This window comes from Paralichthys olivaceus, chromosome 5, assembly GCF_024713975.1.
Source record: "Paralichthys olivaceus isolate ysfri-2021 chromosome 5, ASM2471397v2, whole genome shotgun sequence".
In the NCBI taxonomy this organism is placed as follows: domain Eukaryota; kingdom Metazoa; phylum Chordata; class Actinopteri; order Pleuronectiformes; family Paralichthyidae; genus Paralichthys; species Paralichthys olivaceus.
Genome location: NC_091097.1, coordinates 11,595,117 through 11,616,866, shown reverse-complemented (window position 1 = coordinate 11,616,866; position 21,750 = coordinate 11,595,117). Strand labels below are relative to the sequence as shown.

The following is a 21,750-nucleotide window of genomic DNA, read 5'->3' as shown; positions in this document are numbered from 1 at the left end:
ATCTCCAGGGAAAAGCATCTCTGACAAAGTTTATAAGTCCAACAGCTGTGTGTGTGTGTGTGTGTGTGTGTGCATGTGTGCATGTGTGTGTGTGTGTGTGGCCTGAGGAGGAGTCAACAGCAGAGGTAGATGAGAGACACCATCCACCGAGGGAGAGCAGGGAACAAAGGTCCACATTTAACCAGAATAGGCCCCTTGATGGTTGTACAAGGAACGATCACAGCCTCTGGCTTCAACAGTCCCTTCACTGGAGGCCGGGGGCTCAGGTGTACCGCATGTGAGCCCTCTCACATTTTCAAAGAGGTTGTGTAAATCAGCCTGACTCACAGCCGCTGTAAATAGTCCCAGAGCACAGAGCAGAACTTGACATTCAGGGAAAAAAAACTGTAAAAGATTAAAAAAAAGGTCTTTCATTCGTGCTCCTCCTGTAAGAGCCAAAGACAGATACACAGACTCAAAGCCCAGGACACCTTTGATGGTTTGCTTGATGTCTGACTCCAGTCATTATTCCATCAATCCAGCCACTATTCAATTTATTTTCCATGTTATCGTCCTTTTTCTGCTCAGAAATTAGCTTTAGGTACATCTAAATGTCAGATGCAGGCTCTTAAGATCTCCAGGAAATCACCAAATTTCCACTGCCCTTACAAACAGCAGTCTTGTCTATGTGGAGAAGATGAACTTTGCCATTCTAATTTGGGAGTAGCTGCCCTTTATATTCTGCTGTGAAAGGGTGGAGCTTTTATCATGATTCCCTTAAGTGAGTTACATGTCCCTCAATGCAGGGAGTCGTGTTTCCCAGAGGGGAGTCCGCACACAGACACAATAACATGATAACAGCCCGAGGAGAAGCCCTGACAGTGTTTTCAACACGTCTGTTCTCTCGGGGAAATATCTCACTTTACTCTGCAACTAGTTCAACTCTTCTGGGAATTCACCTCACAGCAGATTAAAACATTCTAATGAATAACAGTCCTTTGACACGACTGAGACTGGATGACAAAATCAAACTTATCCGTTTTGAGTCCAAGTGACAACTGGTCAAACTTTGAGGCGTTTCCAAAATGCAGACTTGAGATATCATGACCTTGACTACCATAATCAATTAAGTTGATCTGTGAGCCTAAGTGATTCTCTAAGGATTCTCTTAAAATCAAATGACATTTGACCTTGAGGTCCAGGTCTATGCGTGTTCCTGATACATCACATTCACAAGAAGAGGTCATTGCGATCTTGACCTTTGACTATCAAGATCGAATCAATAAATTTTTTCATCCAAGTGAACATTGGTACCAAATTTAAAGTAATTCCCTCAAGGCGTTTTGAGATAAGGCAAAAAATGTGCTTTGTGAAGTCACAGAGACATTGACCTTTGACCACCACTATCTAATTAGTTCAACCTTTAGTCAAACTGAATCTTTGTACCAAATTTGAAACAATTTCCCAGAGCATTCTTGAGATATCATGTTGGAAAAAATTAACTGCCCTTTTTCAACCTTCTTATTCCCCCATCAGACTCTTTGTTTGTGCAGTTGAGTTAACATGGAGAGAAATGTGTCCTCACCTCTCAACGTGACCATTGCCCCGACACAACTCCCTCAACTCAATACCACGGGTGACATCAATGCCACAGTGAAACCCTTCAGTGTGTTCGATGGGTGCGATCATCAGGTAGAGGGCATCCTCTTTGACCTGACCCTTCAGTGCATCAATGTCTTCATAGGGATCCCTGCCAACCTACTTGTCCTCGCAGTCCTCATCCGCAATCGCAAAGAACCCTCCACTTCGGACATGTTCCTCGGCTGCCTGGCCTTCATGGATTTCTACTTCAGCACCATGCCCCCCCTCAATTTCATTAACCTTTACCACTGGCAGAGCAAGGGGGTGTGGTCCGCCATCAAGTTCTCCTACGGTGTGAAAGACACCAGCGGCCCCTTGTTTCTGTCCTGCATCTGCCTGGATCGCTTTGTGGCCGTGCTCTTTCCGATTCAGTTTGGGCAGCTCAAGCACATCAAGTACAGGTTGAGCCTCTCGGTTCTGGTGCTCTGCCTCACCTTCGCCTATTCGGCTGCTAAGACTGTGGGAGGCCTCCCCAACTTTGAGAAGGTGTTCACAGGTGAGATCCTGGCAACATTTACCTGGATGGTTGTGTGTAACTTGAGCATCCTGTGGGCCCTGAAAAGATCCCGCAGTGCAGGAAAAGATGAGATGCACCCTATGAAGAGGAAAGCCTTCAAGATGGTGCTGTCCATCCTCTGTATTATTGTGTTTAACTACCTGCCACCTGTGGCACTGTTCCCCTTCGAAGACTACTACTCCCCTGATGTGTTTCGCTGCTACGTGCAGCCCGTGGGCTTCGCCTTCCTCAACATCAGCAGCACCATCCAGCCACTTGTTTACCTGTGTCGTCTGGAGATGCTGTCTTTCCTCTCAGAGACCTGCGTTAAGAAGTGTTGCCCCTGTGTCACTGCAGGAAATAACAAGACCCCACCTGAGCAAAAACTAAATACTTGAGATTTACATTAGAATACTAGACAGTCTGAGTCTAACATGTGTCTTTAAAGAGGAGCTACATACTGTGAATCTAACTGTGAACTCATGTCATTGATTTAATTTCTCTGTACTTCTATGCTTGTGTTTTAACTGAATGTGTTTTTATGCAGAGTAGTTGTTTTATTGCAGAAAATAATATATCAATATATCTTAAAATATGAGGAAACAAGAGGAACATTTTATTTCATGATTTAATACATTTGAAAATTATTTGTATTATCACAATTATGTGCTTGTTTCAAAGCTGCTGTCTCAACTGTATGGAAATCCTTCAAATTATTTGTTTGGCTTTGGCGCCACCATGTGTACAAAACAGACTAATAAACTTAACCATCTGAAATCCCTCCAGAATAAAACACCTTTTCACTATTGAACTGAAGTGAAGCTGAAATTTCACTGGAAAACAAAACATGCAACTACACAAATTAGGTATGTGTGTGTGGTTGTTTTTATATCCTGGTGGGGACTTGAACCTGAATGAACACTGATCTATGGGGAGGTTAAGGTCCCCACATGTGTGCAGGGACAGGATTTTGAGGGTTTGCCTGTGTTTCGTGCGTGGTATGGTACATTTCTTAAGATGCATGATGCTGGACAGGTTAGAAACCTCTCTTTGATCCCAGTCCAGCAAAATATGGAATATGAAGAATATCAATATATTGCCCTCATAGCTTCAGTGTGTAGGTGGAGTTTATGTTAGCTTAGCACGAAGACTTGAAACTGGGCGAACACAGATCTCTCCAAAGGTAAGAACAGCGCCACTAAAGCAGTTTTTCATGTTAAAGGGGGGCTGTCTGAAGGACAGGTTCAGGGAAGTTACATACCACAATCATTTACCCCTGCTGAACAGTGGATTGTTCAGTTTCTCTACCCTTATTTTATTATTTTATTATTGTTACATACATATCTAGAATTTTCCCTTTTATCCTTTTCTTTTCCTAAATTTTAACTTTTCCCTGTCTTTTTGCGATACTCTGTTTTCATGCATGTACATAACTTTGTAAGTTTGCTATAAAAAAGTGCTCATTGTTATTTAAAAAACTAGATATAATGGGTTAATTAGGGAGTTCATGATGGGCGGACCCTTGGAAAGAGCCTGGCTAGCAGCAAAATGACTTCAATAAAGAATATTTTCTATGTCGTCTGTGAAAGACATTACCATGACAACCAGACCATTTCATCTCTGGCCTGAGGTGGTCTTTTTCTACACAACAAGTTATTCATTCATCCAGTTATTGACGCAACATTGTGACAAGTACCTTCTCTGGCATTATTCTAAGTGGATGGCTGCTCTGTGTGTAAAAATATGGAAGTAAAGTTTCGGTGAACGTGTGGGCAAATGCAAAAATAACTGTGTTGTCAGCAGGGTCAAGAAAAGACACTGTCCCTTTGTTGTAATCCAGTTGCACTTTGATTTGTTTTGGCGTCCTTGAGAGTGTCAGCGGGGTGGGCGGAGAGGTCATCGCCCTGAACTCTCTGTCCCGGAAACACAAAGTCCAGAAGCCATTTTCAGGCCTAGCGGAGACTTCAGTGTTCCTGGGCACAGACAGAGAGGCCACGCCCAGGAGCCAGTCCTGATTACTTCCTGTCTCCACGACCCAGTGGTGACTTCCTGAACCAAGCGGCATCATGGCTACCACTTCGGCACTAATGTGGAAGCGCTCAGGGTTGTCAGGGCAACAGCCGGGCTGCTTTGCGTAGTGGAGGGAAGTGAGGCTGTCGGACAGGATGAGGCAGGGGTGCGCTGTGTTTGGGTCCAAAGTCACCGGAGCTAAAAGACAGGAAATGAGCCGCAGAGATTTATAATTCTGCTATTTAAAGTTTCTGAAGCTGGGGATCGTAAAATGAAATGAACTCACTGTAGTCGATGTGTTCCAGCATTTTCTCCCACACTCTGTACTTGAGGTTGCAGAGATGATTGGTCACATCAATCAGTAATCCAGACATGTTGTCTGTACCAATCACAATGCTTTTGCTTCTGTTGTAACGGCAGATATTTTACTATGAGAAAATGTCACAGCTAACACATGTCAATGCAAGAAAGCGTGGAAACATATTTTTGTTCACCTACCTGTCCTGAGTGGCTTTAAAATTCTGGAAAAATAATAAAACAGTGTCACGTTTTTGGAAACAATAAAAAAACGCTTCAGTAAAGTAGAGTGTGCCGACCTTCAACAGAATCATATCCTCTTCTTGCAGCTGCTCCTGTATGACGGAAATGGTGTCTACGAGGTACAGCACTTCTGCGGACAGTTCCTTGATCTTATCCTTCATCCCTGCAACCTTCTCCTCTTCTTCTTGCTTCACAGCTGCTAATCTGGCTGACTCCTCCTGACAGAGCTCCTGGTGCAGCTGCTCAAAATGGCTCCTGATCAGTCTCTGTGTTTCTAGCGCCTGATTCTGTGAGAGATTATTGCAAATTATGACTGTTTTGTTTTTTGTCTTAATGAGACATATCAGGACATCTCGTCTCATCAAAAGCTATACCTTGATGTACTTGGACAGGTCCGTGGAGGTCCGCTGAATTTCTTTGAGGCTGTCCACTTTCTCTTGCAAGAGTTTGAGGGTGAAAGCAAGTTCATCCTGCAGAGTCAAACAGAGCTCAGTCAGAAGCACTGTGGGAATTTTAGGCCTGCACTGATCACTAAAAGGTAACTGCGTGGATTATCATGATTATCAGGATGGACTTGTGGAGCAGCATTCTGCCTGTAGGTGTTACTGTAAATACTTCGCATGCACCTAAACAACAGTGAGCAGTTGAAAAGAAATTGAGAAACTTGACTTCTCTCCGCTTTTCTTTTTTACCCTTACCTTACAATCCAGCACGGCCTCTTCTATGGGCAAGCATTCGTGGGTCTTGTGAAGTTTAGATGACTGACACACAACACAGATGGGCTGCTGGTCGACCAGACAGAAGAGTTTCAACCTCTCCCCGTGCAGGATACAGTTCGTCTTCTCCTCCAGTGCCACAGACGCCTGGCTCTTGACCTGCAGCAGAGCCTCACAGACGTTTTTCAGAGCCAGGTTGGTGGGGGGATTGGACTTGGTGGCTTTTTTCCTGCATACCGGACACTCACGTAAACCTGTGTCCCAGCAGCGCTTCAGACAGATCCTGCAGAAGCTGTGGCTACATGACAGCAGGACAGGGTCTGTGAAGATGTCACAGCACACGGGGCACGTCAGATCCTCCTCTGGCAGGGACATGATCACCCCTTGTCATGTACAGTAAATGTGAATCCACGGCTCACAGCATCAGACGCCCTTGACGATTCCTGGATCACACCTCATCAAAACTTGCCTTCACAACGCACCAACCACCTCTATTGTTCTTCACACAGAGTAGCAAATGCTCTTGGTTTTCCTGTGCATGACTTTGTGGGTGTAACTTAAATCATGTGGCAGAGTGAGACACACTGTATGTGGTGGAGCAAGGGAACAGGAAATAGAGCCCCATTGGTCAGGTCTTTTGGAGCGCTTAAAACTGGTCGGTAACTTGGTGTTTTGGAATGCAATCATTCAGGATACGAATGTGAATGTTTCAGTGTTAATGTCCATGTCAACAGCTCGGGGGGCTGCACACTGACAAACCTGTCAGGCTGTTTATCGATTCCAGCAGGTTTGGCCACTGACCATTTAAACAAAGGATGTGTTTGAGGGAAAACAAAATGCTGCAGCTGATTCCTTTCATCAGTGAAGTGAGTGGAGGTGTAGCACTGCTGCACCGCTCTCCAGCTGTGTTCAGGTGGTTTCTGTCTTTTTGCAGGAGAGGTTTGACGTAAACAGGATAAACCAGCTCAGAGCAGCCACAGATTTAGTCATAGCATCCAACACAAAAGGAGCCACTCTGTTTTTGACATATTGATGATATGATACATCATTGCCAGATTGTAGTTTATAGTTTCTTTGAGAAGATGTGCTTTGTAATTTTGGGTGAGTGGATCCTTTAAAGAGTAAAACAAGCTTGTGTTGTCTTGTCAGCCCTGCCCTTTTTGTTTTTTGTTTTTTCATTTATTTAATTTTCATCAACTCAAAATTCAATCCTAATCTATAAGAATTTATTACAGTTGATTTTATGACCATATGCATATATTTTCACATGTTTAATTATATATTATGATAAATATATATATATGTGATTATTAAATAATATTGAGACATTTTGACTGTCAGAAACAAAACATTTAAAACATTCAAAACATTTTAAATTCACAATATTCTTGAACAAAATGATCGAGTGACAAATATTTGTCAAATAATACACTAAGTAACTTTAAATAAAAGATTGTTTAAACGTCCCTGGGCCTCCTGTGTCCACGCCTTAGTCCTTTTAGTGTTTCGTCACACTACTTGTATGTCACAGTGTTTATCTTGAATATTGACTTGCATACAAAATAAGGAACCGGAGGAACATGTTTGGTGGAAAGATCCATGAAAAGCAGCAGAGTATTAAATATGTGGCAGCAGAAAATAGATAAAAGAATGCAGGGAACATTTGAGTCTCACAGTCAGAAGACGAGTGGAAGCAGGTTGTTATTCTGATTGTGACACATTTTTTGATGAATCTAATTTTAGGTTTGGTCTTGACTCAGAGTGTGAACAGTCAGTAATGTAGAAGGATGTGCAGCTTTTAGTCGTTAGGGTGGAGAATATGTCTTGTTTACTTAGTAATGGCCTCTCTGGCAGTTACACAGATTTCCATGATAACCTGCAAATAACACAATCTTAACTGTTTGGCTGGAGGGCTTCGTCAACAAATGTTTACCTCCACCAAGGAGATATCTTTTGTCCTGGTATGTTTGTTTCTTTATTCAAATGAAATTGTCTCAACACTTGGTGGACGGATGCAGCATGGGTCAAGAAAGATCCAGATATTTATTCTCTTTCCTTGATTTTTCAAAGAATAATTAATGGATTAGAGAAACATATGGCCTGTTTAGGGGACTCATATTTATGAGTGTGTGCAATTTGGTGCAGATCCAAATAAATATCTGAATCTAGTTTAAATGTGATTTCATAGAGAGACTTTTGGGCCTTTTGAGGAATCGCTCTATTGAGTTCTATTAATAATTGTGAAGATTTAGTCAATTTTCACAAAAACTATGCACTTAATTTACACCAGATATCTATAACATCTGCTTTGAGAAATTACATTTAAGACTGACATGCATGCGTACACCTATTGCTTTGTATTTTATATTTCATAGCCCATAGAGTATTGCTTTTTGTCCTATTTCAACTGTAATAAGGATGGGCGTCACCCAAGGGTCCTTGGGCAAGATACAGAACCACATGCAAAACAAGCCTGATAAGAACAGTTAGCACAGAAACAATCTTCAAACTCAAGCTGATTCATTTTGCAAGTGTCTGTCCTTGTCCTCTCAACCCGTGGCTGAAATAACGTGATGAGATCATGGTGCCTTACAATGTGCAACACTGTCAAAGCTGCACAACACTGACCTTGATGGTTAAAGTGTGCAGCAACAATGGGCCTTTTTTTTGCAGTGTGTGTTCGTGCACAAGGGCGTGTGTGCGTGCGTGCGTGGGTTCACTCAGTCCGTGAGAATAATGGGTGTCTCGTTGATCGACTGTTGCGCCTCCTCGCGCCCTCTCCGCCATTTCTACGGCTCCTGGTTCCTCCTTCTCTCCTCCGGTCTGTGGTTGCCATGGGGATGACGTCAAGTTGCGCCACCGATTCAGCCCAGTAGACGCTTCTGGAGGCGGCGCAACAAAACCGACTGCAGGAGCCATCGTCCCGTGAAATCTGGATTCACTCTCACGTCTCCTACTCGAAGCATCCTCGACTCTACATCACCAAGATGCGCGAAATTGTGCACCTGCAGGCCGGTCAGTGCGGGAACCAGATCGGAGCCAAGGTATTTGTCCGATTTTCTCTTTGTCTGCCTTTTATTTATTAGTATTCTGCAGAGCCACCCGTGCAGGCACGCCTCTAATCCATCATCCTGGAAATCTCTAGAAGAAACACAGTGCGGTGTCTTTGCTTTATCAAATCTTCCTGCTATTAAAAGCAATTTTTAAATATATCATATCTTATTTTCTCGTCGGTTTTCTCTGCAGGGCTCAAAACCCCATGTGTATGTTGTGCATTGATTTGTGCAATAGATACAAAATATCCATGAAAGAGGATATATAATAATACATGGAAATATTTGAATTTGATAATTGCATATAAGATTGGCATTTGATTCGTCTCCATGTGCTGCAGACGATTATGTAAGGACTGGCTGTAGTAGTAATGCAACCTCACTGTGTCACTATAGGAACAGCCTCCCCTCCCCCATCACATTATGACCTATTTTCTACCTCGGATTCTTTTCAAGCCAGTTTCTGCAGAAAAACGTCCTGTTTAAAACACATTCAATCGACTATGGTTTTATTTTAACATTGGCATGATTATATAGTGTTTTTGAGCTCGTTAAATACAGTGTTTTCTAATAGCATCAAAGCACCGGCTGCTTATCAGATTTACTGCCATCTGCTCGATTACTCCAGAGACGCTGCATTTCAGACTAATGCACTGCACTTATAACCTGAGTTCAGCTGTACGTGTTTAAAAATAGCTGCTGGTTCAGGGTTTGCGTGTCCGTGTATTGTTGTGTATTTTCAGCTTATTCAGTTATTTGTATCAGCCCTGATCTGAATGAACACCGGCCTCTCCCTCTTCCCCTGCCACGCCTGTTTTTCTCTCTCAGTTCTGGGAGGTGATCAGTGATGAGCACGGCATTGATCCCACTGGTTCCTACCATGGAGACAGCGACCTGCAGCTCGACAGGATCAGCGTCTATTACAATGAGGCCTCAGGTAGGATTCAAGTACAAAACACACACAGGAAAATGTGCGATCTCATGCCATGTCTCATCTCCCCTGCTTTCCTATTGCGCATTATGATTTGCATACACGCCTGTGAATACACTGTGCTGAATGAAAATGACACAGTTGATCCATTTCAGGAGGAAAGTATGTACCCCGAGCCATCCTCGTGGACCTGGAGCCTGGTACCATGGATTCAGTCAGGTCTGGTCCCTTCGGGCAGATCTTCAGGCCTGACAACTTTGTCTTTGGTAAGCTGTGTGAATTTAGCTCTAAGAATCAGATCAGAATGTAGTATTCTTTTGGCCGCCAGTGATTCCCACATCAGCTCAGTAAATTGCAATACTCTTTGTTTGTAGGCCAGAGTGGAGCTGGGAACAACTGGGCCAAGGGCCACTACACGGAGGGAGCTGAGCTGGTGGATTCCGTCCTGGACGTGGTGAGGAAAGAGGCTGAGAGCTGCGATTGCCTGCAGGGCTTCCAGCTCACTCACTCCCTGGGTGGTGGCACTGGCTCTGGCATGGGCACCCTGCTCATCAGCAAAATCCGCGAAGAGTACCCCGACCGTATCATGAACACCTTCAGCGTGGTGCCGTCTCCTAAAGTGTCCGACACTGTGGTGGAGCCCTACAACGCCACCCTCTCCGTCCACCAGCTTGTGGAAAACACTGACGAGACCTACTGCATTGACAATGAAGCTCTCTACGACATCTGCTTCCGCACCCTGAAACTCACCACTCCCACCTATGGTGATCTCAACCATTTGGTGTCAGCCACCATGAGCGGAGTGACCACCTGCCTGCGTTTCCCCGGTCAGCTCAACGCCGATCTCCGTAAACTGGCTGTCAACATGGTGCCCTTCCCCCGTCTCCACTTCTTCATGCCAGGCTTCGCCCCCCTCACCAGCAGGGGCAGCCAGCAGTACCGCGCCCTGTCCGTGCCCGAGCTCACCCAGCAGATGTTCGACGCCAAGAACATGATGGCAGCCTGCGACCCACGCCACGGCCGCTACCTCACAGTGGCGGCAGTGTTCAGGGGCCGCATGTCCATGAAGGAGGTGGACGAGCAGATGTTGAATGTGCAGAACAAGAACAGCAGCTACTTTGTTGAATGGATCCCAAACAATGTGAAGACCGCCGTCTGTGACATCCCTCCCCGCGGCCTCAAGATGGCAGCCACTTTCATCGGCAACAGCACAGCCATCCAGGAGCTGTTCAAGCGCATCTCCGAGCAGTTCACCGCCATGTTCCGTCGTAAGGCTTTCCTCCACTGGTACACCGGCGAGGGTATGGATGAGATGGAGTTCACCGAAGCCGAGAGCAACATGAACGACCTGGTGTCAGAGTACCAGCAATACCAGGACGCCACCGCTGAGGAGGGCGAGTTTGAGGAAGAGGGGGAGGAGGAGGTCGCCTAAAACCTCCCGTCAACCCAGCTACCAAACATCAGTTCACCTCACCCATCTCCCCCAACTCCACCCCTCTCATCCCTCCCCATCCCGCCGCACTGACAAATTCTCACCATCTAGATCGCTGTCGCTCTAGTGTTAGACATTGATGCTACTAGTGAAGTTTTTGGTTCATATGCTTTTGTTTGTTGTGAATGATTCATTGACATTCTTACATCTGCCTTGCCAATTTCAGCAGCAAGTGATTTTAACTGTGAAGCCTTGAAATTGGAGGAAAATAAAATCTGATGAAAAGGCCAGTTTTATTGCCTCTGAGTCTTTTCATTGATTGTTCTGATATGTGACCTGACTGTTCCTGTTCTGGTACTTTGGGACGTGGGAAAAGCTTCTCAGGCACGTGGAATTGGGGATCAACCTGCCGACCCTCCAAATTAGTGGACGACCCACTCTACCTCCTGACCCACATCCGCCCTGGTAACAAGGTCACAACATGAACATTTGATTTGATTTAAATGCAGATGCAATCATGAAGTTTAGAAACAACCAATGAAAGTGATGGTGAGCATGTGGCAAAGTGAGTCAAACCATTTTTTTTGGTTTTATAATCTCTGAAGTCATATATATTATATTAAAAGTTTAGAATGCAGCTCAGATTTTGGAGCCAACACCAGCTGCCAACATATAGAGACAAACAATCATTCACACTCACATTCACATCTATGGTAAATTCATGTCTTTGGACTGTGGGAGGCGATGAAAACTCACCTAGGGAGAACATGCAAACTCCACATGGAAGGACCCCCGGCCCCAGAAACATTCTTAAATAAAAAATAATGTGATTCACCTAAATTAAACATTTCTTACACTTAAAAGACACTTTGAAGGAAACTGTGCCGTCATGTGAACACTGCGCAGCACAACAGTAACAATTTATAGATAAGAAACTCACCAAGCAATTGTTGAGTAAGAAATTATCTTCAGTTGTTTTGATAAAGAAAGATTCTTGTTAAAAACAGAGTCTGGGTTCTTGTTCCTGTTTAAATAAGTTCTACCTGTTCTCGGCTTCTTATCGGCTGAGGTTTAGATAAGCCGGTCTTATCAGGAGGAGTCACAATGAATGTGTGAACGTTTTCTCCAGAACTCCTTGTCCGTAAATAGTGTTCAATAGTACCACAGTCTCAATGGGGGATAAACAAAACACTTTATATTTTCTCAAATATTAGTTCTTTAAAATAAATCCTTTCTTAATGTGCTCTCTGATGTAAGATAGAAGAAATGTCACTTCTGAGATTTAAAACCGATCCTTCTGGAACTTTATCTCAATGAATATCCGGCATAACAAGCTCTTTAATAATGTAAACTAAATGAATGACAATGATATTTCACATCCATCACAATGCTGATATTAAATGATATGTGTACTACTATAAACTACTAATGGTGTTACTTATCATCTTGTCTCCACCTGTTTTTGATTAATTCAAGTCATGAAAGATGTGTAAACTATAATGGCACTCAGTAGACCGCTTGCCTCCATCAAGGCCCAACAGTCCCCTTATGAATACACAATTAAATTCACTAGACCTGGATTTTAAGTTGGATCTGCAGTAAATTGCACTCACTCATAAATATAAGTCCCCTAAAACATGGCTGATTGGAAAATGATGAAAAACATCCTCTCTCACAACGCTAAAGAAGGTGAAAATGAAAAATCCAGGATCTGCTCCCTGTTGTGGATCGGCACCAAAATGAATTTGGTTCCTCCCTGACCCATCTCACCTCCTCCCACCAAGTGTTGTGGTAATCCATCCAGTAGATTTTGTATAAACTTGTTTCTAAACAAATCAACCAACTAAACAGAAAAGGGTAAAAACATAATCTGGTAAAAGATCAGACTCACTTTACATCTTTTCATGACATTAAAGACAATATTTGTTCCCCAGAGAGACTCTAACAATGGCCTCATTGTTTAAGTGACTTTCTCAGGTGCTCTGAGGGACTGAACATTTTACTCTCAGTGCTTATCTACTCTTTTATCATCCTGAAACATTCCCCCGCACAAACACATAGTTACTGTATGTACCACTAGAACATAGTGAATGTTTTGTTAGGTTTAATTACTCATCTACTATACAAACATGTTGTTATTTATTAGACAGAAAGAATGAATAAATATGCTGTGACACTGTGAAACATCTCTGCTTGATTAAGTTGCTTCATGGCTGATCTCATGATGTGAAGAATTTGAAACGATGCAACCTTTACATTAGTGTGATTATTTATGAATACTTAAAGTGTAAACAACAGTTTGCTTTGTGCTGGGTTTAATTTCCCAGTGTAACCTCATTTTAATCAAACAGCAGGTTACTGTGTTTGACTATTCTCATTGTTAGGATAAAAACATTATCAGTTGTAAATGCAATGGACTCGTGTGAGCTCTCTGTAGCAAAGTTTGAGGTAAACGATCAGCATAGATTTTTACAGTATTTTTACAATTAATCAAATCATCTTCATTGAATATGAAGGAAACTGAAACAGGAAAACATGTCAATATGAAAATTACTAGCAGTGATAAAATATTGCAGCTCCTGTTTCACTTGTGCAGAAGAAAAGCCCCACTTGAAATGTTCAACTGTCCTAAAATCTGTTGGAAGATACATCCAGGTGCTTCTCCTCGTGGAGTCACACAGGAACCATTCTGTGCCTGTTGAGACGAAGTGGTTAGTAAATGCATCGTGCGAAGGTGGCACTCCGTCCTCTCACAACGCCGAAGATTTTTCTCAGAGCGCTGCATCTCAAATGAGTCGCTCCTCCTTTGGTAGCTTTAGCGCGTCCGGTGCTGCCACGCTGCGTACCCCGGACTGCTCCTCTGCACTGGGTCTGTACGTCCCCTCGGTCTGCCTCTTCTTTTTCACCACGCAGAAAAGCCAGCCAAGCACGGCCAAGACGATGGCCAAGACACCCAGAGTGACCGTGGGGGCCACAATAGCTGCGATGTTGTGTCCCTGCCAATGGAAAAACACAGGATAGGGATCAGTTGGGAAAACTGGAAACTTTCTGAGGTTATTTACTGAGCATGATAAATGTTTTCACTCACATTACTTTTATTTGAAGGGGTGTTACTGGCAGTGGTAGTCAAATTTCCTGTAGAAAGAGCAGAAACAGAAACAATGGTGTGATGATGTGTACACTATATAACTGAGCAAAGGGCTACAAACTGCTGGTAACACGTTTTTTTAATGTTTTTTTAATTACTATTTAAGTGTTTTAACAATAAGTTGTCTTTATTGTTTGCGGCCTACAAACATTGGTTTTGGAGTAGCACCATGTACATATATCCATCTTCTACCATGACCTGTGTTCTAGCAGTGGTCTGGATGAATTTAAAGGAATAGTTCAACATTTTAGTGAAGCATTCTCCAGAGGAGGAGACTCCAGGAGGTTACTGCTCAAGGCCAAAAAACAGTGTACACTGAATCACCTCTGTAAAACTGAAGATTTTACATCTTTGGTTTACCGCAGATTAAACAATAGGATGCAATGTGTTAATCAGTAAACGTTAGTGGTGCCAGTAAGCAGATTTTGTGACCTCTGACAGAACCAAAGCTCAATCGAATTGTTTACAGACTTACTGCTGAGCTCAGCTAAAGGGAAGCTACAGTACATATTAGAATGTAGAAAGCATTGCTGGACATAAAGGGGTTTTCACCATCTTCTCCTATATTCTAAAATCATAGGTCTACTTTACCTACTTGAACACAGTTGTTGAAATAGAATAAATGAATGCAGTCAACTGAATCCAAATGAATGATAGAGATGTGACTGTCAGCCTCCACTGACTCATTGCCAAAAGATCAACACCCTTAAAACAAAATCACAGACCGAGAAAAATCCATTGCGACCTTCAAAACAGATCTGATCACACGGTTAAACCATAGACTGTATGTTGAACTTCTTTTTTCAATGGATTTGTGACTTATTTTACACAGGCTGGAAAAGAAGAGGAACCAACAGTACAGCAGAAGTGTCCTTTAGCCTTATGAAGGCTTTGAAGGCAACAAAAGTACAATATAGCAGTCATCCTGCCACTGCCGGTCTATTGCTGTTCCCACTTATTTTATCCATGACCGGCCATGTGATTAGAGAGGGACATCATGAAACTACACAGTGACCACTTGAGCAGGAGAGTAAATGGGGGGGGGGGGGGTAGAAGCTCAGGAATGCAGAGAGCACTGTAGCCATACAGTCAGCTGAGTCACACAACGCACTGGTCTGAAATATTGAATAAAAATAACCCACAAAACTCCTGTTGTGTTGTTTGTTTGCTTTGAGCCTAACAACACTGTTTGGAAACACGCTACAAAGAAAGTAGCATTTCCAAAACCGTCCCGCAAAGGACTTTGTGAGTCAATCATTCACTAGGACAAATAGTAAACTTTGCAAGGACAAAAGTACAACCTGATAACAGAGGTTCACAAGAGTGGGAGAATCCATGCTCATAAAACAACAGAATGTATTCCATAATACATTTTTTATAATGTATTTAATTACTAATAATAAGCTCAGACTGGATATCAATCCAATGTACCTGTTTCTCATACAGCACAACGCCTTTGTTAATTCATTTCTTAAGTCAGTTGTTGCTGACAAGCCAGTGCAAGTTACAGATTTGCTCTGGAATGTCTCCAATATTTTTTGTATTTGTTTATCATTGCAGGATTCAGTGTGTGTGTGTGTGTGGGTGTGGTCACAGGGATGGTTTATCTCAGTGCTGAGGATGAAGAGATGGTTACTGACTCACCCCACACAGGATCGCTGCTCAGCGATAGCAGTAAAACCATCCCGGCCACAGCTCCAGGGATGGTCAGCACATCCGGATATGCTGCCATCTCTAGCCGGGGGCCAAGTGCGGGCAGACTGGGGACCTCGGGGCATCAGCTTGGGCCCATGTCATCAGGTCACTGGGTGGACATGTGGTCCTCCTGGAACAGCTGGAGACACATTATTGTCAGTAACATAAGACACATGTGTTTCACTCCTTTCTGAGTCACACACTCAGCCTGATGCTGAATCATAAACCTGCTCAAACAACAGGAACAAATAATAAACTATAAATAGCTCATGTATTAAAAGCTTCAGGCAGCTTTAACCTTCAACCTCTTCTCATTTGCAACGTTATCGTTATTATGATAACTAATAAAACAGAAGGTGATATATTCTTTAGAGGTGACTTTACACTGGAATTACAAACACGTACCATTGATCCGGGTGTTTACAGGTGGTCAAAGCAAAACGGGAAACACCGAGCAGATCGATCCCTCACGAATGAACCATATCGCTTCCGCCTCACCTTGTCAAAAATGAAAACCGCAGCAAGTGGTTTAGTCCAGTGACGGTGACAGGTAACATCCTACAACGCAAAACAAGTGCGCTTTTACGCACAAACGAGCCAGAATGGATCCTCCAGCAGCAGCCAGACTACATCCTCGACTTCACTACCAGTTGGTGCTTTTATGCAAAGCAGTTTTTGGTCTCTCGTCAAATCGCCATTGGTCACATGGTTGAGTTTCGTGTTACATTACCTGAGCCCAGTTATCTACCTGCAGCAGCAGCAGCAGCGCACAGATCCTCCTTTGTGCAAAGTGGAAGAAAAAGGCTGTGTGGAGAAGTGGAGCAGAACAGAGCCAGTTCCTCCTGTTACCTTAAAAAAAACTCCCTCAGAATAAACTGCCTTGATAGAAATAACTCAATTCACCTTCGTCTTATAGTCTCCTCTCTATTCTGCGTGGGATCCTTGATAAGGAGCAGTTTGTAGTAGTATAGTACGATGCCAGGTTGCTCCAACAACCTGCTTCAGTATTGTGTTTGACTGAACTCCCTGCCCAGCTCTTACCTAGCAACCTGTCTGTCTGATGGTGCTGGTGGCATGGAACAGCGCCCCCATCAGGTTTCATGTTTCCCAACATGAGAGAGCATATCAACATTCCTGAGATGTTTTGAGGATGAATTCGGCGGCCAGCTGGTCCAGTGGACTCTAATCCTCACATAATCTCTCCTTCTCAGACTCACAGGGGCAAAAAAGAAAAGCAAAAAAGGGGACTGCTGCTCCAGGACTAATCTGTGGTGGTCAGGGTTTTCATGTGAGAGGACTGAGTCAGTGTGTGGTTTCCTCTGACCAGATCATCCATGTGCCTTTTACTCTGTCCTATCTATAGCATTTCAGTCGTAGAATCTTTAAGACTCATTCGTCGCTTTTGTGATTTACTCTCGAAGGTGGAAATCATCAGCTAAAACTGTAAATATGTTTTCATTTCAGGTGTAACATCCCAAGGGCACTCAGTAGAGCACCTCTACCAAGGCCCAACAGTCTCCCTATGAAACCACATTTAAATGATTTAGATATGGATTTGTATTTGGATCCGCACCAAATTGCACACTCATAAACATCAGTCTCCCAAACAAAGGCAAGATCTATGAACTATTCTCTATTAAATAAAGTAAAACTGGATTTGCCCCCAGATCCAGATCCACGCTAAAATGTTATTGACCCTACAGCAAATCTCACCAAGTTTCCTATTGTAATCCATACAGTTGATCAGAAGAAAACTAATCCAGATCTATGTGGGTTCATGAAGGAGCTGTTAGGCCTTGGTAGAGGTATGCTCTCTCTGAGTGATCATCTAGTAATTATTGTTATCATTATTATTATAATAATAGTATTATTATAGTATTTTTGGTTGGCCCACTCTTATGAAATCCTGCCGCTAGGAGGCAGTTTTGTCACTTTGCCTTTCCTGTGATGGGGCAGCTGCTCGTCCGCGTCCCTCTTGCCGTAGGCGCGGTAACACGGTCAAAGCGGCGGGAGAGCGGTTCACGCGCTCACCTTTCATTGGAGCTGTGTTTGTTGAACATTAACTAAACAAACAGTGTGAATTCTGTCGTAAAAACGAGACTCCACTCGGGTAAGAGTCTGCACAGGTCTCCGTAGCGCCGCTGGTTTGTCTCCCGTTGTGGTCGTGTCGCGTTTAAAGCTTTCCCCGGGAAACTGGTTTGATTTGCGCTTAGCTCGCTGCAGCGCTCCCGCAACAATGGCGAAGGTGCAGGTCCTGAATGTGGCGGTGCTGGATAACCCGAGTCCCTTCAGGAACCCCTTCCAGTTTGAGATAACGTTCGAGTGTATGGAGGACCTCCCAGAAGGTAGGCTCCGCCGCAGGAAGGCTAATGTTGTTGAGCGTCTTAGCATGTTGCTATGTCTGTGTGTGTGTGTACCAAATGCTAACGGCTAACGCAGTATTAGCAGGTTAAGCTAACTCATAAACAGAAAGTCCGGGGTTGAGGGAACGTTAGGAAAAATTGACATTTCAGTTAACGTACGGTTACACCTCTTAACCTAATGTGCTTCCCGTGCATTTTAAAGTTATTTAACTCAGATCATATCTTTCAGTGAAGCTCAGGATTACGCTAATGTTTACTATTATTACAATTTAAACCAAATGAATGTTATATCTTTCGAGCAACACACACTGAAGTGAAAGTATTTGTTGATTTTGCATGTCAAAGTAAAATATCACCAATAGTAATGAGTGGATTGTTATTACTGCAGTATAGTTGACAACACAATTCAGTTTGTACACTAATTTACTTCAATAACACTTAAGAGTTCAAACATTTGACCACGTAGGGCTGGTGCAATATGTTGAGGTGTATTTCTTTACACAAAGAGATGTGTATCGTTGAGCTGAACCTCAAATAATAGGAACACCTGCCTGGACGATCCAAGGTTCAGCATCACCACAAATAGCAGACTTGTTGTATTAGACTGCATTGGATCAGTTTTAACCTGGTGTTCCTATAAACTGACAACTTAGTATGTTATTATCGTGTATGGCAACATCATCACTATCTGCTTTTTGCTAATACACTATTTCTTACATTTAGTGTTGCCTTTGTACATTTGTGTATGTGACTGTCACTTGGGCTTTGACAGTAACTGCAATATCACGGTCATGTGATGCCTACTGTTGGGTTGAGCTCAATACCGTCATTACCTCAGGTGGCACAGCGCCGGGGCTCAGACCCAGTTACCGGAGTGCAGACACCCAGGGAGCCACCAAGTCCACTTATCGTGTTAATTTGGGGTCTTTTCATCCACATTTGAACTGTAAAAAAGTATTTTACAGTTTTTACCAGCTCCGTTAGTAATTTACTGCTATTCTCTGTCTCTTGTCACTGCACACTGCCAACAGAATGCCTGTCAATGATCTAAATATCCTAGACACTAATGTGTTGCTTTATTACTGTTGTTACAAAAAATCCATACAGTCACTGCACTTTATTTTTATTGATGTGACTGGCAATGTTTTTGTTGATCATCAGATCAGTTAATGGACTAATTGTCTCAGCACTGCATTTGCTATTTTGCATTTTTTATTGAAACTTAACTATTTCATGTTTTATAGACCTGGAATGGAAGATCATCTATGTTGGATCAGCAGAGAGTGAAGAATATGACCAAATCCTTGACTCTGTCCTGGTTGGACCTGTACCTGCTGGGAGACATATGTTTGTATTTCAGGTGTGTTTGGATCAGTCAAAAACAACAACATTTAATTAAATGGTCAAACTGGACTGACTGAATTTTTATATTTATATAACATATTCTATGTATTTTTTTCACATCTCTGTGTTGTTGGTCTTCTAACAGGCTGATGCTCCAAACACTGGATTGATCCCTGAAAGTGATGCTGTTGGTGTAACTGTGGTGCTGATTACCTGTACATATCGTGGCCAGGAATTCATTCGCATTGGTTACTATGTGAACAACGAATACACAGATCCTGAGCTTCGTGAAAATCCGCCAATCAAACCAGACTACACTCAGGTGAGATTAATGATTAAATCTAGAGGATATCACTTCTGATGCCAACAAGTCTATTGTCTAATGCTTATTTCTTTGATTTTAATTAATATTGGAAATTGAATGTACAATACAAATATACAATTAATTTATTTATGAAATATTTCATTTTCGTAACTCAAAAAATTCAAGAAATGTTGTCATTCAGCAACATGGAATTGCAGCGTTTTATTCTGCTGAGGCTGCAGTTTGGAGAAAAAATGCTAAGATTGTCTAATTCATAAAAAATCAACCAATAATCCTAAAAGGTCTCTTTTTCAAAATCATAATTCTGACGGTAACTTCAGTAATAGGCTTCTGGGATTTTTGCTGTAATGACAAAGGATTTTGTTTGTAGGTGTATTATTTTTAGTGTAGCTGACATTTGGAATGAAACCTCTCATGCATGGGTGCACAAGAATATCAAGATGTGGGATTAACAGTGACGACAGTTGCAATCCTGTAGTTTTGTGTGGGATATTGTATAGTTGTCAATATGATAATTCAGTGTTGAAGGTCTTCTTAAGGTCAAAGCTCAAACTATAATTTCCCTGAGTCAAGATTCCAAATAAATATGATATTTTGCTATTTGGTAAGAACTGCCTGCCCATCAGATCTGAATATAATATGGTTCAATGTTAATCTTTTTGTCCATTTTTTCCTTTTCAGCTTCAGAGAAATATTCTGGCGTCAAACCCACGTGTTACCAGGTTCCATATAAACTGGGAAGGCTGTGCAGAGAGAATGGAAGACTCTGAAAATGTGGATCCTTCGTCAAACTCCATGCTCCCTCCATCCTGTCTCCCGGGCAAGGCCCCGCCCTTGGGGATACTACCGGATAATTCCATGGACTGCTTATAGAGACAACCCAGAAGACGTAGCGATGATCCAAAAGGTGATATATCACAGCTCGAGACCTTATTATTGAAGAATGCCTGTGGACATTCCAGTGTGGATGTACAAACATCTTTGCCTTAAAGCTGCACTTATTTCAATGAGGCTTGTTGTCACAAATGAACTCTCACCTCCTTGGCATCAGATGAGGGTTTGTTCTAAGGTTCTAAGATTTTGAACATCTCGAATAATCATCACTTATCGCTGGGGAGTTCCTTACCATGATGCTGAAAGCAATATGGAAATAGTTAAACTCATGGAAGGAAAAACAGCAGCTAAGAAATACTGCAGCTGGACTGAAACAAACAGAACGCTGTGGTGAGATTGTTTTTTCTTCTGATTTTGTTGGTGCAAAATAAATTTGTACCCATTTAAGAGGATTTCAGCACTGAAGCAATAGGCAAATAAATTGCAATGTGTTTCTGTACAAGAATGGCATTATCTGCCATTACATTTGTGTTCAAATTCCTGAAGCACTTCAAACATTTTCCCACTTACATTGTGGAGTTTGGGATGGGCTTTGTGTGGGCTGTATCACTTCATCTGTGTTTTTTCTGTTTGCAGTTTTGTGTTCCAAATAAAAGAACATTGTATTTGTTATGTTGCTGCCTGATTGCGAGGACTATGTTTTTCATGATTATTGTGCATAGTTTGTCTTCACGTTTTCCTATTTTTAATTACAGAAAGGAAACCTGAATATTAACCACATTTTAATAGATCTACACTTCTGCCCAGTTTGTACATAACATTTTAAACCATGAGTTTAAACACAGCAGATTGCAAACTCTGTAACACAAATGTCAATGTGAGCATACCCTTGTATTTTCACATTTTACTAAAAATAGCCTGTTAACGTCACACCCAATCATAGATGGGTTGGGTAGAAGGGGTGGCTATAGGCTACAGAACTAGCTTTGAAAAACACTGCTATGCTAATGGTGTGAACATTACAAGATCACTGCATTACAATTATCATCTGCACCAAAGAGAGTCTGATGAATACAGACAGTTTATATTTTAAGACAATAATAAAAATAATAAAAACACAGTTTGGGGCGTTTGTGCTACAAGCAAGTCCGGGAGGCGGGACCAAACCATTTAACAGACGAATCAAATCAATGCACCGATTGGATGTGTCGACGCTCATCCAATCAACGCTCGAGGCTTGACC

General features: G+C 42.5%; 5 protein-coding genes across 9 annotated transcripts; 3 read left to right on the top strand and 2 right to left on the bottom strand.

Moving 5' to 3' along the window:
- The first annotated feature begins 1,542 nt into the window (after positions 1 to 1,542).
- Positions 1,543 to 2,594, top strand: LOC109634017 (G-protein coupled receptor 183-like). Its single transcript, XM_020094231.2, has one exon. The coding sequence runs from the start codon at positions 1,543 to 1,545 to the stop codon at positions 2,512 to 2,514; it is 972 nt and encodes a 323-aa protein (XP_019949790.2). The 3' UTR covers positions 2,515 to 2,594.
- A 115-nt stretch (positions 2,595 to 2,709) lies between these two features.
- LOC109633958 (zinc-binding protein A33) lies at positions 2,710 to 5,904 on the bottom strand. Its single transcript, XM_020094162.2, has 6 exons — positions 5,365 to 5,904; positions 5,041 to 5,136; positions 4,723 to 4,953; positions 4,625 to 4,647; positions 4,413 to 4,531; positions 2,710 to 4,324 (listed from the first exon to the last, which is right to left on the bottom strand). The coding sequence occupies exons 1-6, from the start codon at positions 5,755 to 5,757 to the stop codon at positions 3,786 to 3,788; spliced, it is 1,401 nt and encodes a 466-aa protein (XP_019949721.1). The 5' UTR covers positions 5,758 to 5,904; the 3' UTR covers positions 2,710 to 3,785.
- Positions 5,905 to 8,251: 2,347 nt separating this feature from the next.
- On the top strand, positions 8,252 to 10,941 carry tubb4bl (tubulin, beta 4B class IVb-like). The gene is made up of 4 exons (XM_020094666.2): positions 8,252 to 8,426; positions 9,264 to 9,372; positions 9,522 to 9,632; positions 9,741 to 10,941. Exons 1-4 carry the CDS (start codon positions 8,370 to 8,372, stop codon positions 10,796 to 10,798), a joined length of 1,335 nt encoding a protein of 444 aa, XP_019950225.1. The 5' UTR covers positions 8,252 to 8,369; the 3' UTR covers positions 10,799 to 10,941.
- Positions 10,942 to 12,885: 1,944 nt separating this feature from the next.
- Positions 12,886 to 16,696, bottom strand: crb3a (crumbs homolog 3a). Of its 5 annotated transcripts, none has more exons than XM_069524757.1 (6): positions 16,545 to 16,678; positions 16,372 to 16,445; positions 16,047 to 16,139; positions 15,591 to 15,780; positions 13,887 to 13,933; positions 12,886 to 13,794 (listed from the first exon to the last, which is right to left on the bottom strand). In XM_069524757.1, exons 4-6 carry the CDS (start codon positions 15,676 to 15,678, stop codon positions 13,585 to 13,587), a joined length of 345 nt encoding a protein of 114 aa, XP_069380858.1. In that variant the 5' UTR covers positions 15,679 to 15,780; positions 16,047 to 16,139; positions 16,372 to 16,445; positions 16,545 to 16,678; the 3' UTR covers positions 12,886 to 13,584. The 5 variants fall into 5 exon arrangements, with proteins under 5 accessions (XP_069380858.1, XP_069380860.1, XP_019949712.1 ...); XM_069524759.1 differs by having other exon boundaries at positions 16,390 to 16,445; XM_020094153.2 differs by having other exon boundaries at positions 16,390 to 16,696.
- An 867-nt stretch (positions 16,697 to 17,563) lies between these two features.
- Positions 17,564 to 21,179, top strand: asf1ba (anti-silencing function 1Ba histone chaperone). Its single transcript, XM_020094550.2, has 4 exons — positions 17,564 to 17,986; positions 19,249 to 19,364; positions 19,494 to 19,670; positions 20,355 to 21,179. The coding sequence occupies exons 1-4, from the start codon at positions 17,878 to 17,880 to the stop codon at positions 20,544 to 20,546; spliced, it is 594 nt and encodes a 197-aa protein (XP_019950109.1). The 5' UTR covers positions 17,564 to 17,877; the 3' UTR covers positions 20,547 to 21,179.
- Positions 21,180 to 21,750: the final 571 nt, after the last annotated feature.

What these genes read in the sequence shown, in the direction of transcription:
- LOC109633958 (XM_020094162.2), bottom strand. Translation starts at nt 5,757, where the DNA reads ATGTCCCTGCCAGAGGAGGATCTGACGTGCCCCGTGTGCTGTGACATC. An exon ending in ACCTGTCCAAGTACATCAAG is followed by an intron (nt 4,954 to 5,040) that starts GTATAGCTTTTG and finishes AATCTCTCACAG; the next exon opens with AATCAGGCGCTAGAAACACA. An exon ending in AGGATATGATTCTGTTGAAG is followed by an intron (nt 4,648 to 4,722) that starts GTCGGCACACTC and finishes TTATTTTTCCAG; the next exon opens with AATTTTAAAGCCACTCAGGA.
- crb3a (XM_020094153.2), bottom strand. Translation starts at nt 15,678, where the DNA reads ATGGCAGCATATCCGGATGTGCTGACCATCCCTGGAGCTGTGGCCGGG. An exon ending in GAGCAGCGATCCTGTGTGGG is followed by an intron (nt 13,934 to 15,590) that starts GTGAGTCAGTAA and finishes CTCTTTCTACAG; the next exon opens with GAAATTTGACTACCACTGCC. An exon ending in CCCCTTCAAATAAAAGTAAT is followed by an intron (nt 13,795 to 13,886) that starts GTGAGTGAAAAC and finishes TTCCATTGGCAG; the next exon opens with GGACACAACATCGCAGCTAT.
- tubb4bl (XM_020094666.2), top strand. Translation starts at nt 8,370, where the DNA reads ATGCGCGAAATTGTGCACCTGCAGGCCGGTCAGTGCGGGAACCAGATC. An exon ending in GGAACCAGATCGGAGCCAAG is followed by an intron (nt 8,427 to 9,263) that starts GTATTTGTCCGA and finishes TTTCTCTCTCAG; the next exon opens with TTCTGGGAGGTGATCAGTGA. An exon ending in CTATTACAATGAGGCCTCAG is followed by an intron (nt 9,373 to 9,521) that starts GTAGGATTCAAG and finishes GATCCATTTCAG; the next exon opens with GAGGAAAGTATGTACCCCGA.
- asf1ba (XM_020094550.2), top strand. Translation starts at nt 17,878, where the DNA reads ATGGCGAAGGTGCAGGTCCTGAATGTGGCGGTGCTGGATAACCCGAGT. An exon ending in TATGGAGGACCTCCCAGAAG is followed by an intron (nt 17,987 to 19,248) that starts GTAGGCTCCGCC and finishes CATGTTTTATAG; the next exon opens with ACCTGGAATGGAAGATCATC. An exon ending in TCAAACCAGACTACACTCAG is followed by an intron (nt 19,671 to 20,354) that starts GTGAGATTAATG and finishes TTTCCTTTTCAG; the next exon opens with CTTCAGAGAAATATTCTGGC.
- LOC109634017 (XM_020094231.2), top strand. Translation starts at nt 1,543, where the DNA reads ATGGAGAGAAATGTGTCCTCACCTCTCAACGTGACCATTGCCCCGACA.